This window comes from Bactrocera oleae, chromosome 2, assembly GCF_042242935.1.
Source record: "Bactrocera oleae isolate idBacOlea1 chromosome 2, idBacOlea1, whole genome shotgun sequence".
Lineage (NCBI taxonomy): Eukaryota > Metazoa > Arthropoda > Insecta > Diptera > Tephritidae > Bactrocera > Bactrocera oleae.
In genome coordinates, this window is record NC_091536.1 from 21,120,575 (window position 1) to 21,133,297 (window position 12,723).

The 12,723-nt window shown below is 34.3% G+C and overlaps 1 protein-coding gene across 6 annotated transcripts; it reads left to right on the forward strand.

The window, feature by feature from the left end:
- Nucleotides 1-135: 135 nt before the first annotated feature.
- On the forward strand, nucleotides 136-12,445 carry LOC106616646 (probable multidrug resistance-associated protein lethal(2)03659). Of its 6 annotated transcripts, none has more exons than XM_070111357.1 (11): nucleotides 136-154; nucleotides 4,071-4,229; nucleotides 6,829-6,914; nucleotides 7,446-7,605; nucleotides 7,667-8,039; nucleotides 8,106-8,842; nucleotides 8,958-9,815; nucleotides 9,888-10,396; nucleotides 10,463-11,241; nucleotides 11,329-11,745; nucleotides 11,827-12,445. In XM_070111357.1, the coding sequence occupies exons 2-11, from the start codon at nucleotides 4,153-4,155 to the stop codon at nucleotides 11,866-11,868; spliced, it is 4,038 nt and encodes a 1,345-aa protein (XP_069967458.1). In that variant the 5' UTR covers nucleotides 136-154; nucleotides 4,071-4,152; the 3' UTR covers nucleotides 11,869-12,445. The 6 variants fall into 6 exon arrangements, with proteins under 6 accessions (XP_069967458.1, XP_036233402.2, XP_014088878.3 ...); XM_036377509.2 differs by lacking the exon at nucleotides 136-154 and adding an exon at nucleotides 249-400; XM_014233403.3 differs by lacking the exon at nucleotides 136-154 and adding an exon at nucleotides 1,337-1,469.
- The last annotated feature ends 278 nt before the right edge of the window (nucleotides 12,446-12,723 follow it).

Below are 12,723 nucleotides of genomic sequence, written 5' to 3' on the forward strand. Positions count from 1 at the left end.
ATGTTCTGCAACAACATTTGATAATAAGTAAAATCAGCTGTTGTTTCGCTTCATTTTTCGTCTTGTGTTTTGTTTACGGTTAAGTTATTCGTTAATAATACGGAATATTTCACTATTTAGTGGTTACAAAATATACATATGTATATACATAGAAGTTAGTAGCACTTGTATTTTCAAATTAAAGCAAGTTTTTAATTGACATATATGTACATACGTATATTTGACTCATATTTTACCTAGACTAAATTGCATAAACTAAAGTGCTTCTTTGTCTTTACTTACATATGCATATGCAAATACTTATGTATGTACGAGCTTACGTATGTATGTAAAAGAGTTTCACAAAAAAATCAAATAGTTATAGATAAACAACAAATTCATGTACTATAATATGAAATTGGTAAGTATCACATGTTTCATTAAAGAATTTAGTGTACAGCTGATATGACTTGTGTTATCTTTTCATATACATGTGTATGTACATATATGCATGGGTATGCTTGTATCAAGTATCTATTAATTCACAATTAATGTACATAGGTTAATAATATATTTATTAATGGATATCGGGTATAAGTAATTGAGTATCGATCTGATGTTAAATAAATTGATTACGAGTTTAAACAAAATCGTTAATGAATAACCAATAAAAAAAACGTGCAAAGAATGGGCAAAGACTTAGCGTGTGTCAAAAGAGCACAAGTGATGATATATTTACGTATATATGTACGTACATATGTATGTACATGCATACATGAATAAACACACATGTTCATACATACGTCTTAATTGATGATCATTTTATGAATTACAAAATAAGCGAAACTTAAATTGTTTTTATCTTTGTAATTTTTTCATAGAAAACTTAAAAAAAAACAAAGATTATAAATTGTGAATTATTGAACTTAACTGTATAGATTGTTTAAATATTATACTTCGAATTAAAATTGAAAACAAAACTAAGAATACTGAACTTTTTTTTTGTTTTTGTATATGCAAACAAAAGCCGTAATTTGGTTTCATATATTTTGGTCCAAAATTTTTAACTTGTCTGGACTATGACATCGTACAAACGTTTCAATGTACATATCTACATACGTACATATGTATGCTTGTTAATATCTACATATATTTACAACAAAAGCAAAAACTACTATTCTCTTTATGAGTTAGCTGCAAGCTTGTTACTTTGAATACAAAAATACACCCATATGTATATACAATACACTATCTTGGGGACTCACCAGCCTTTTTCGCCAGATATACTCATTAAAATTGTTCCAGAGTTTATGATTTTTTGCTCTCAAATATACATAAATACCCGATACGTACACGCTGGACGCCGGGCACGAACAAACATTTACATAAAATATTTCTCAAATCAGTTTAGCCATGGCTGTAGCGGCGAACGTACTTGACTAGATTATTATAGTTCGCGTGTATTTTTGCTGATCGGTAGACTGTTTGAAGTACGCATAGCGCTATAATTTATAGTGACTTTTATAAAAGCTTAATATATATGAGCATTTGTTTACAATTCAAGTAATAAAAGTTATTCAATATGAACAGCTGAGCAGTAATATTTTTACATATACATATGTATGTACATACATACATATATAATATCTAAAATATTAAAAATATATATATATATGTACATATGTATTTTTTCTTTAAAAAATGGAAAAAAATATCTATATATATGTATCTTATTACATGGAGATACTTTTTGAAAGATGTGGTTTTACAGTTAAATAGTAAAAAATAGTTGCGATTGTGTGCCATCGAATGCGGTGACATTGTGAATTAAGTGTAGCGGTGGTTTGTGACGACTGAGTATCGGTTGTGAAATTCTGAATAAACGGCTATATCTGCGTCTATGTAGACAAATGTATATGTTTTTATAAATGTAAACGAATTTGATATGTCTTATTTGAATTATAAATAAGACGTTCATCAGTTGGTCAAATTTCCAATTTATGGTGCTTATGTTCCTATGACAATTATGAGTTCATATAACACCTGTTTTGAACTTAAAACAATTAATGGTGTTTGCGCCAAAACTCAATGTTATTACATACTCGCAAATCATTCAAACTTAATGATAGTTTTTACACTTAATTACAATTTCAAAGATTTCGGCAAATCAAATACGAGTTGAAATCTACTGCTATTGTTTATAAAGTTAAGTTCAATAATTCACAATTCATAACCTTTAAACTTTTTTAAGTTTTCTATAAAAAAAACTGACAAAGATAAAACAAATAAATAAAATTTCCATACAAGAACTTGACTTTATTCGATCACTTTGTATGTCAGCTGTGTGTTACAATGGTCAGATCTGAACAATTTGTAACAATTTCAGATCAAACAAGATTGTACCGTTACTTTAGACAATATTCTATGCCAAATCGCGTTATCTTGGTCGTTAATTAAATACCTGTATTTTGCCAAACACTTATACTCGTACATACAGTTACTGACAATAAAATAGAAAATAATTTGATTCACAACTATTTGCAAAAAAAAAAAGTGTTACCATAGTTCTTAGGAGGAAACAATTATTTTTTAATTAAAAAAATGTATATTAAACATTTCAATAACTAGAAATAACTTAAATTAATGTTTTATAAATTAATATAAATGTAGTATGTATTATCAGCAGACAACTGTTAATAAAACTTCAGTTGACAATAAAATAAAACTATGGAACCAAAATCGTAAATAGTGGACTACTATAACTAAAAAATTTATATAAGTTAGAATAACCTAAACCTTTATTTGCGAGTACGGCAGTGCACCTTTTCGGCATATATTCCACTAGAGCTTTACATACTGAATTTGGTATTGAATACCATGTCTTTTGAACTTTTGCCCATATTTCCTCCTTATTTCGTGGTTTAATGGCAAAGTTATAACATCGCTTCCTTGATCCTGTAGCCAAATTTTGACCACACCACAGGTATGCTTCAAACTTTTCCATCGCTACCTACTATATTTATTATACATTCATCGGATCAAGCAATCTTACATTTTTTCATCGATCCAATTGATATGCGCTGAAGCAAAATCAATCCGATTGTTTGGGACTTTCCGGGACAACCTTCCGAAAATATTCTTTTCTACAAAGCGACGCGTAACAGTTCTCGAACAAATTTTTACACCCAATTCTCTTTGGATAGCTGCAGAGGACTTATAAGGATTGCGTTTTGATAAAAACGATGTAATTGTCATCCTGAACCGTTGTTGTTTGTGGTCGCTTTTTTTTGGGGGGTTTCAAAGTTGTAAACACAAATTTTTAGCAATTGTTTTATAATTTTTGCATTTCTCTTTAGGTATAAGCGTTATTTTGCAAATTTGTTATGTGCTTATGCGCTGCCGCTGGGCAATTTTAATAAATATTCTAAAGATTATATACTTACATTATAATTGTTAAATAAATAATTATCAGTTATCAAGTATTATTTTTATTCCTTCATTCTGTTTTTTTGTCACGACAACAAAAGTACACTTTTGTTTCATTTAAACACAAGGATAACAGTAAAATATAACAGAGTCGCCATCATGTTGTTTTAAAAGATAAATATTGTAGCAATCGATTACAGGCAAAACGTATCGGAAAGCTATCAGACAAATAACGAAGATTATTAATTATTTTGTAACCATATATTTGATTCTTTTTATTGTCAGTAACTGTACATATGTACATACAAATGTATTTTCGCATGTATCGTACATACAGATCGGCCATAAACTACATGGATTGTACCTTCGCATTTAACTTATCACCACCATACTCCATGACAGCTCCATGTGTGTATGTATGTACCTATGTATGCATGTGTGCATAAAAACATGCGTCAAATAGTGGGAAAAATAATTCGTACGCAAATACTATCAAATGCTAGTATTGTGTAACAATGAAGTTATCTTATTTTATGATATAAGCACACCTGCATTGCTATTTAAGCTGTCGCTGTTAATATTCTACCTTACTATCTACACATAGCCATACACACAAACATATGTACATACATACAATATATAAACTGTATTTTATTACATTACAGCAAATACCGGGATTTGTGTTATGAATGTGCATAGTGGTAGGCGAAAAGTGTTCGTAGAAGAATTAGTCTCAGACATTGTAGGATGCAGTCCATAAAGGCCGATGAATTGCCAGAAAATCCACGCGTACGCGCTAATCCGTTATCGGCGCTTTTGCTATGGTAAGTGTGCGTTAAATGTTGAGTTGAGTAACAAACTGTTATTCACTCGCTTAAAGTGAATGAAGTGTATAAAGTATAGGGCTTTTAGGTAAAATACAGCTAATTATGTAGATATTTTGTAGAATAGTCTTTATCATTTGACAATTTCTCTCTCTCAAATATCTGTCTGTTCACCTTTCCAGCTGAAATTCAGATTATAGCTACAAGTTTGACCGATTTCATATTTAAAATACGGTACTATTCAAAAACGTAAAAAAAAACTAAAAACAATGCAGAAGTTCGGTATTGGTATTGGAAAAGGAAACCTGGTAGGTCGAATTAGATTGTAGGAGGATATATAGAACAAAGTGATGCAAGAATTTTTGTCAGCCAGCCATTGCGAATCATTGTTGCAAGTTTCGTTAAAAAAATATATAAAATTCGCCTAGAGATGCGCCCACCGCCCATGTAACGGCAATTATAAAAATGAAACTTTGGTAAATTGCACTAAAAACTACAGTTAGGAACTATGGTATACTTTTCAGGATCAAGTTCTTGCTGGTCGAGTACTTGTAATGATCAGGTATTACAACAACAATAATACAACGGTCAAATTACCATATTATATAAATAGCTTGTTCTTTTGGAATTTGTCTCAAGTAACAAAAATTTGAGCCCAAATACATAATAAATATATATGTATGTAAATATGGCTATATAATGTACATACATACATACATCCATATACATTGACAATTACATATATACTTGTATGTATATCCACGTTCATATGCGTATCCACGTTCTAATGACTTCAATGAATGAATTAATTAAACGCTTATTAAATGGATTCCATTAAACCTACTGACTGTGGAAGTTCACTACGAGCAATATCAGCTGATAATTTTTCTTATCAGTGACTGTTGTTGACAGAGATCTTTGAAGATATATGACTACTGTAAACCAACGTTAGTTGTGGTAAAATTATAGATACATAAATACAATAAATGTCTTAAGCGGGTGATGTTGGACATTAGACATTTTTAATACCTATTTTGCAACGTTATATTTAGTTTTATATATATGTACTTATATTTGTCTTTGAAAATATTTTAGCTTAAGTATTATATTATTTTGCAAAAATATTGGATTGAATTGTTAAATAAAAAAGAACTGAACAGAAGCTTAATACCCTTCAGAACTTGACTTTGATCGGTCGGTTTGTATGACATCTAAATGCTATAGTAGTCTGATCTGAACAACTTGTTCGGAGATTGTACCGCTGGTTTTGAAAATAGTCCATGGGAAATTTCGTGAAGATATCTTGTCAAATAATTAAAATTACCATAGAGGGACTGGATTTGGATCGGTCAGTTTGTATGATCTCGGCTTTTTCGATGAAAGAGCAGCTTCTTGGTGAGAAAAAGACGTGAGCAAAACTTCAGATCGATATCTCAAAAACTGAAGGACTAGTACGCGTATATACAGACAGACAGACGGACATTTCAAAATCGGCATAGCTAGTTACGTTGTTCAATTATATAGTAAATACTTTATAAAGTCGCCTAGGTATTTTACTGAGTGTTACAAACTTCGTGAAAAACTTAATATAAAACCTTTTTAGAATATAAAAAATATCGTAAATTTCATTTTCTACAAGAACCAGTAGGAAACAATATGAGTAGTTCTAACAACATGGATTTTCAGATTATAAAATCATTGTTTAAGATGCGTACATATTTTTAAGAGTATGGTGATCCGCTCATCAAGTTTATTTAAGAAAAACATCTTTGCTACTACTACTTTTTTTCTTAGAAAACTTTTAAATTTAATGATCCAAAAATGTATACACATATTATAGTACCTTTTAACTATATTTTAAACTTAATACTAGTAAAAATATTTAATAATAATAATAATATTTATTTGGAAAAGAGCTACAGCTGATCTCCGGGAGCTGATCTCAAAAAAGACGTTTTGCGGTGAACACTATATCTCTGAACTGGATTATCTGAAATTTAAAAAACCAAACAGATTAAGTTAAAGTAATCTAGTAATTAATCGAAAGAATAAGCAAAATAAAAAAAGCGATTTTTCACCGAAATTTCGGCCTCAAATTGTTTATGAGAACAAAATATTTATCGGAGAGAAAAAATCTTCGATTCATTACTAAAAAAGATATTTAAGAACCTCGTGTTAAAATTTGAGACTAATCGGTTTAGTCGTTTTCGAGTTATGTTGGTCACCGACTTTGAAAGCACCATTCTGAGAAAAACGAGATTAAAGTTTGGTCAGGTAGTCGCTGCCGCTCCGGCCTTGTACTTCCAAGCGCTCTGAAACGCCTTTTCATATTTGCGTGTAACTTCGAAAATATTCACCGGAACGATATGAAATTTTCTGTGTGTATTCTTAAATATATGTACATTAAAAAAATAATATTAAAAATATCGATTTTTTGAAAATTCTAACTGTATGTAATCCCTTATGTAAATTTGTTTTTATTAATTCGTTTCAGAACTTTAATGTATTCAAGGAGTTGTTTTCACTACATTGGAAATTTCATATATAATTTGCATTTTATATCATAATTTGGACAATAATAATTTTTTTTATATTTTAGCTTCACTATACCAATATTTTTTAAAGGGCGTAAAAAAACTCTGGATGAAAAGGATCTATATAAGGCATTGAATGAACACAAATCAGGTGAGAGACCTATTAAATATACATAGAATAAATAATTTAAAAAAGTTTTGTATTAATTAAAAATTTTTGGGCTTGTGTCAGTTAAGCCGAAAATGAGTGGCGAGGTACTGGGTTTTGATTCACTTTAGTAAATATTATAGTATTAACTTTATAAAGTCTAAATCGTTAACATCGAACAAGAGGCGAAAAATGATTGAAATTCGAAATACCTTGATAACATTAGGGCCTAAATATCTCTTATATAATGACTCAACAAATTTTGGTTCATTTTTCGGGTATGAAGCGCGTGGTCGCCATACTCGTGTTTCGCGTACAAAGCGACTGAGACTATAAAGAGAGGTTAGCTGCATGAACTAAAGATCTTCTTAGTCTACCGATATTTACTCAAAAGTTGCAAAGTATGCTACTATGGTGATAATACAGACCATTAAAATATTGAAAGACTCCTTTTTTAAATGATTCGTGTCGAATTTAATAAAATGTTATAACTGAAATCGACGTTTGACATATAATTGAAAAACATTTTTTTAGAAACGCTTGGTGTTAAATTAAATGCAGCTTGGGAAGCGGAGGTTGAGAAGAAGCGCCTTAAAAACCAAGAACCCAACTTGCTTTTAGCTGTCATACGCGTATTTGGGTTTCAATTTTTAGCTTTAGGATTTTTACTATTTTCATTGGAAATCGGGCTGCGGTAAGACCTTTTACATCTCGACTGTGCTGAGGCTTTACCCACTTTTTTTTGTTGCTTACAGCGTCACACAACCACTATTTCTTGGAGGTCTAGTCAATTACTATGCGAATCCCTCTAACCAAGATGATAAATACACCGCATATATTTACGCCTTGGGTGTTATACTCTGCAATGCCATAAATGTACTCTTCAGGCATCCTTATATGCTGGGTATACAGCACATCGGCATGAAGGTGCGTATCGCAATGTGCAATCTGATTTATAGGAAAGCGCTGCGTTTGAACAGAACTGCGTTGGGTGGCACCACAACGGGCCAAGTAGTCAATCTGATATCTAATGATGTCGGTCGCTTGGACACATCCATCATGCACATACATGTGTTATGGGTGGGACCCATAGAGATCGCCGTTGTCGCCGTGCTCATGTATAGAGAGGTGAGTGTTTGTAAACACTTAAGTTTTTAATTCAACAAGCAAGTAATACATCTGCTTTCATTTAAGATCGGAATCGCCTCGCTGTTCGGAGTCGCAGTTATGTTATTATTCATACCGTTGCAAGCCTTTTTGGGCAAAATGACATCGAAGTTGCGTTTGCGCACAGCATTGCGCACCGACGAGCGTGTTCGCATGATGAACGAGATAGTCTCGGGCATACAGGTGATCAAGATGTATGCGTGGGAGAAACCTTTCGGCAAGATGATACAGTTTGTACGACGCAAAGAAATGATAGCCATACGCAACAACAACTATATACGCGGTATCTTGCAATCGTTCGCGATGTATATGACGCGCGTATCCGTTTTCGTCAGCCTAGTTGGCTACGTGCTCTTGGGAAACTTTCTCACCGCGGAAAAAGCCTTTGTCATTACTGCCTTTTACAGCATTTTGCGTAACACCATGGTTGTGGCCTTTCCAAATGGTATTCAACAAATCGCGGAAACGCTTGTGTCTATGAAGCGTATTAAAGAATACTTATTATACGAAGAAATCGGCGATAACTCGAGAATTTCGGCAAATGCCTGTAATAAAACTAAGAAAACAGACGACATGAATGGTAATCTAAATTTAACGAAGAAAATAACGCAGGAGCTAGCAGAAGAAGCAGGCATTGAAATATGTGAGCTCAAAGCGAAGTGGGATCCCACCGCAATAGAGTATACGCTAAATAATGTGAATTTGGATGTGAAACCGGCCACACTAGTGGCTGTCATTGGACCGGTGGGTTCCGGAAAGTCAAGGTACGAGTAATTTCCAATAGTGTTGGACTTAGCATACCAACGACAAACAAATTATCAAAGTAATTGCTATTATTCTAGGTATTGACTTGATTTTAATAATTTGTGCTTTTTCTAGTTTGATACAAGCCATTCTTGGCGAACTGCCTGTGGATTCGGGTTCCATTACTGTTCACGGATCCTACTCGTATGCATCGCAGGAGCCTTGGTTATTCACTGGCAGTATACGGCAAAATATACTTTTCGGCTTACCAATGGACAAACATCGTTATCGCACTGTGGTTAAAAAGTGCGCGCTGGAACGCGATTTCGAGCTGCTGCCGCATGGCGATAAAACGATAGTGGGTGAACGTGGCGCATCGCTTTCGGGCGGTCAAAAGGCGCGTATCAGCTTAGCGCGCGCAGTCTACCGCAAAGCCGATGTTTACCTGCTCGATGATCCACTAAGCGCTGTGGACACGCACGTCGGTCGCCACCTCTTTGATCAGTGTATGCGCGGCTATCTGCACAATGAAATCGTAGTTTTGGTTACCCATCAGCTGCAATTCTTAGAGCATGCTGACATCATTGTTATAATGGATAAGGGTAAGATCAGCGCTGTGGGCACCTATGAGTCGATGCGTAGTAGTGGTCTGGACTTTGCAAATTTGCTGACGCCACCAGAAGAGTGTCGTAAGGAGGATGGTGACACTGATGTGGAAGCGAAGAGTAAGTCAACACAAATCAATATGAATCGACAGAATAGCACTGCGACTATGAGTTCGATGGACGAGTCGATAGCTGACTCGTTAATTGATGAAGCAGCTGATTCGCCTTTGCAAGTGCAGGAGAAGCGTGAGTTGGGTAAAATTGGTTGGGGCCTCTATAAAAAGTATTTTGGTGCCAGTGGCGGCTATATGTTGTTCTCAATAACAGCGTTCTTTTGTGTAGCGTCCCAGATATTGGGGTCTACTGGCGACTTTTACGTCTCGATGTGGTAAGTTATCTGTAGGCTTCCATTCATTTAATTTGTGCTAAGTATATTGTTTTATTGCTTGATTATCCATAGGGTTAATAAAAACGAGCAACAACTACTTAGTCAAGCACGTGAATTCGCTGTAAACGTTACTAATGATACGGACGCGCGCGACGCACGACTGAATAGTAATACTAACCCAATGGATATTTATATATTCTTCGGCATCATTTTGGCCATCATCATTTTTGCTGTCGGCCGCAGTTTGCTCTTCAATACAATGACGATGCTGTCCTCGACAGAGCTGCACAATGCAATGTACCGTGGCATCACACGCGCAGCAATGTACTTTTTTCATACAAATCCCTCTGGTCGCATACTAAATCGTTTCGCAAAGGATTTGGGTCAAGTGGATGAGTTGCTGCCATGGGTTATGATGGATGTCATACAGAATTTCCTGAGCTTATTTGGTATTGTCATTGTAATCACCATTGTGAATCCAATGAATCTCCTGGTGACGGCTGTGCTGGCGCTTATTTTCTATGCAATGCGTTCGTTTTACCTAAATACGTCGCGCGATGTAAAACGTCTTGAAGCAGTTAGTAAGCTGATCATATAGAATTAGTAAAAGTGCAATTACATTATTCTAAACTCGTTACTCTTTCCAGCACGTTCGCCCATCTATTCACACTTGAGCGCCTCACTTAACGGCCTACCGACGATACGTGCTTTCGCCGCTCAGCAGATGCTGATTAATGAGTTTGACAATTACCAGGATTTGCACAGCTCCGGCTATTATATGTTTTTGATAACAAATCGCGCTTTTGGTTACTGGCTCGACTGTTTTTGTGCGCTCTATATAGCTGTTACCACGTTGAGCTTTTTGGTTTCCTCACCTGACAATGGTGGCGATGTTGGCTTGGCTGTGACTCAGGCCATGGGCTTAACGGGCATGGTGCAGTGGGGTATGCGGCAGTCTGCTGAGCTCGAAAATAGCATGACGAGTGTAGAACGTTTAATAGAGTATGAAGAAATAGAACCCGAAGGAGAACTTGAAAGTAAACCCAGTAAAAAACCACCGAAAACATGGCCCGAACAGGGTAAAATCGTATTTGATGAGCTTAGCCTACGCTATTTTCCTGATATGAAAACAGATCGTGTGTTGAAATCGTTAAACTTTGAAATACAGCCCTCGGAAAAGGTGGGTATTGTGGGACGCACCGGCGCAGGCAAATCTTCCCTTATCAATGCGCTCTTTCGCCTATCGTACAATGAGGGTTCGATTATTATTGACACAAGAAATATTGAGGGGTTGGGTTTGCATGATTTGCGCAGCAAAATCTCAATTATACCTCAAGAACCGGTGCTTTTTTCGGGTACAATGCGTTACAATTTGGATCCATTTGACGAATATTCAGATGCCAAATTATGGGAAGTGCTTGAGGAAGTAAGCAAAAATCAGATTATTTCCAATACTTAAATATAATATTTTTATTAATACATATGTACACATTTTTTTTTTGCACGGTTGCAGGTTGAACTGAAGGACGCTGTAGCCGAGTTGGCGAGCGGCTTACAGAGCAAAATATCCGAAGGCGGCAGTAATTTCAGTGTCGGTCAACGACAGTTGGTATGTCTGGCACGTGCTATATTGCGTGAAAATAAAATTCTTGTGCTGGACGAGGCAACGGCAAATGTGGATCCACAGACTGATGCACTCATACAATTGACAATAAGAAGTAAATTCAAATATTGCACGGTTCTCACAATTGCGCATCGTTTGCACACTGTCATGGACTCGGATAAGGTGCTGGTCATGGATGCTGGGCACGCAGTGGAATTCGATGCACCCTATAAATTGTTGACGGAAAGTGAATCTAAAATATTCTACGACATGGTCAAGCAAACCGGCAGTAGTACATACGATAATCTACTCATGGTAGCTCGAAAGGTAAATTACACAGTTGATTTTTTAACATTACAGTAATGATTAGTTATTATTTATGTACATATGTATATTATCTTTTTGTAGGCTTATGAACAGAATCCTCGCTTGAAAAATAAAACTGAATAGACGGTCACATCCAGCAGGACAGTATGTCCGCCCAAGAAATATTTCCATATTGAACTATTATACTATTTAAAGCAAACACTACTGACTAGAAGTAACAGCCATTTATTTGTCAACAGGAAAATGTGTTTTCGCAAATTATATGAAATTTGGTGTATTTGGATGGTAAACAAAAATAAAATTATTCAACTGACATTAGACAATACATAACGTAAGCGTTTTATGTTAGCGCTAAATGAATTTTACAGTAATCAGTAATGTTAAGAAGCATGTGTTTATACTTTAGTTAGGTCTATGAATATGCTATAGGAGAATTTTTATAAAATTGCAGTGTAGTAAATTAATGGAAGCTTAAAATAAGTACTTATACAATATATTTTTGAGAGAATAACAAATCTATGCACATACATACTTAGAGACATTTACTACATATAATATAAATATGTACCTATATACTTATGAGCATACATACGCATATGCTTAAATACTTAAGTTTCAGGATAAATAATATTACAAAATGTACTACGTTAGTTTTAGTCGATTAAAAAATTGAATAAAAGTAACCCTATGGTAAAATTAAGATATACATATGTTTTCAATTTCATTGACATATTCATTAACATTCTCTGACATAGTTGTTTGTTGGATCTTCTAATTTATTGGAAAAAATGGAAATAACATACAATAATCTTACTGAAAAATTCAATTCAAAGCAACGTGTCATAGTATGGTAAAATAAGTTATTTATATTCTAAACTACAATAAAAAAATTATAAATTGTAGGGAGACAAAAATTTCCGTTTAGAAGAATCTTCTAAAAAATTGCGGTTATTTGAATTCATGTGATACAGGGTGCAC

Bases quoted from the DNA above. Each gene is read 5' to 3' on its own strand.
- LOC106616646 (XM_070111357.1), top strand. From the start codon at position 4,153: ATGCAGTCCATAAAGGCCGATGAATTGCCAGAAAATCCACGCGTACGC. The intron at 11,242-11,328 runs GTAAGCAAAAAT...GCACGGTTGCAG, and splicing joins TATGGGAAGTGCTTGAGGAA to GTTGAACTGAAGGACGCTGT. The intron at 11,746-11,826 runs GTAAATTACACA...ATCTTTTTGTAG, and splicing joins TACTCATGGTAGCTCGAAAG to GCTTATGAACAGAATCCTCG.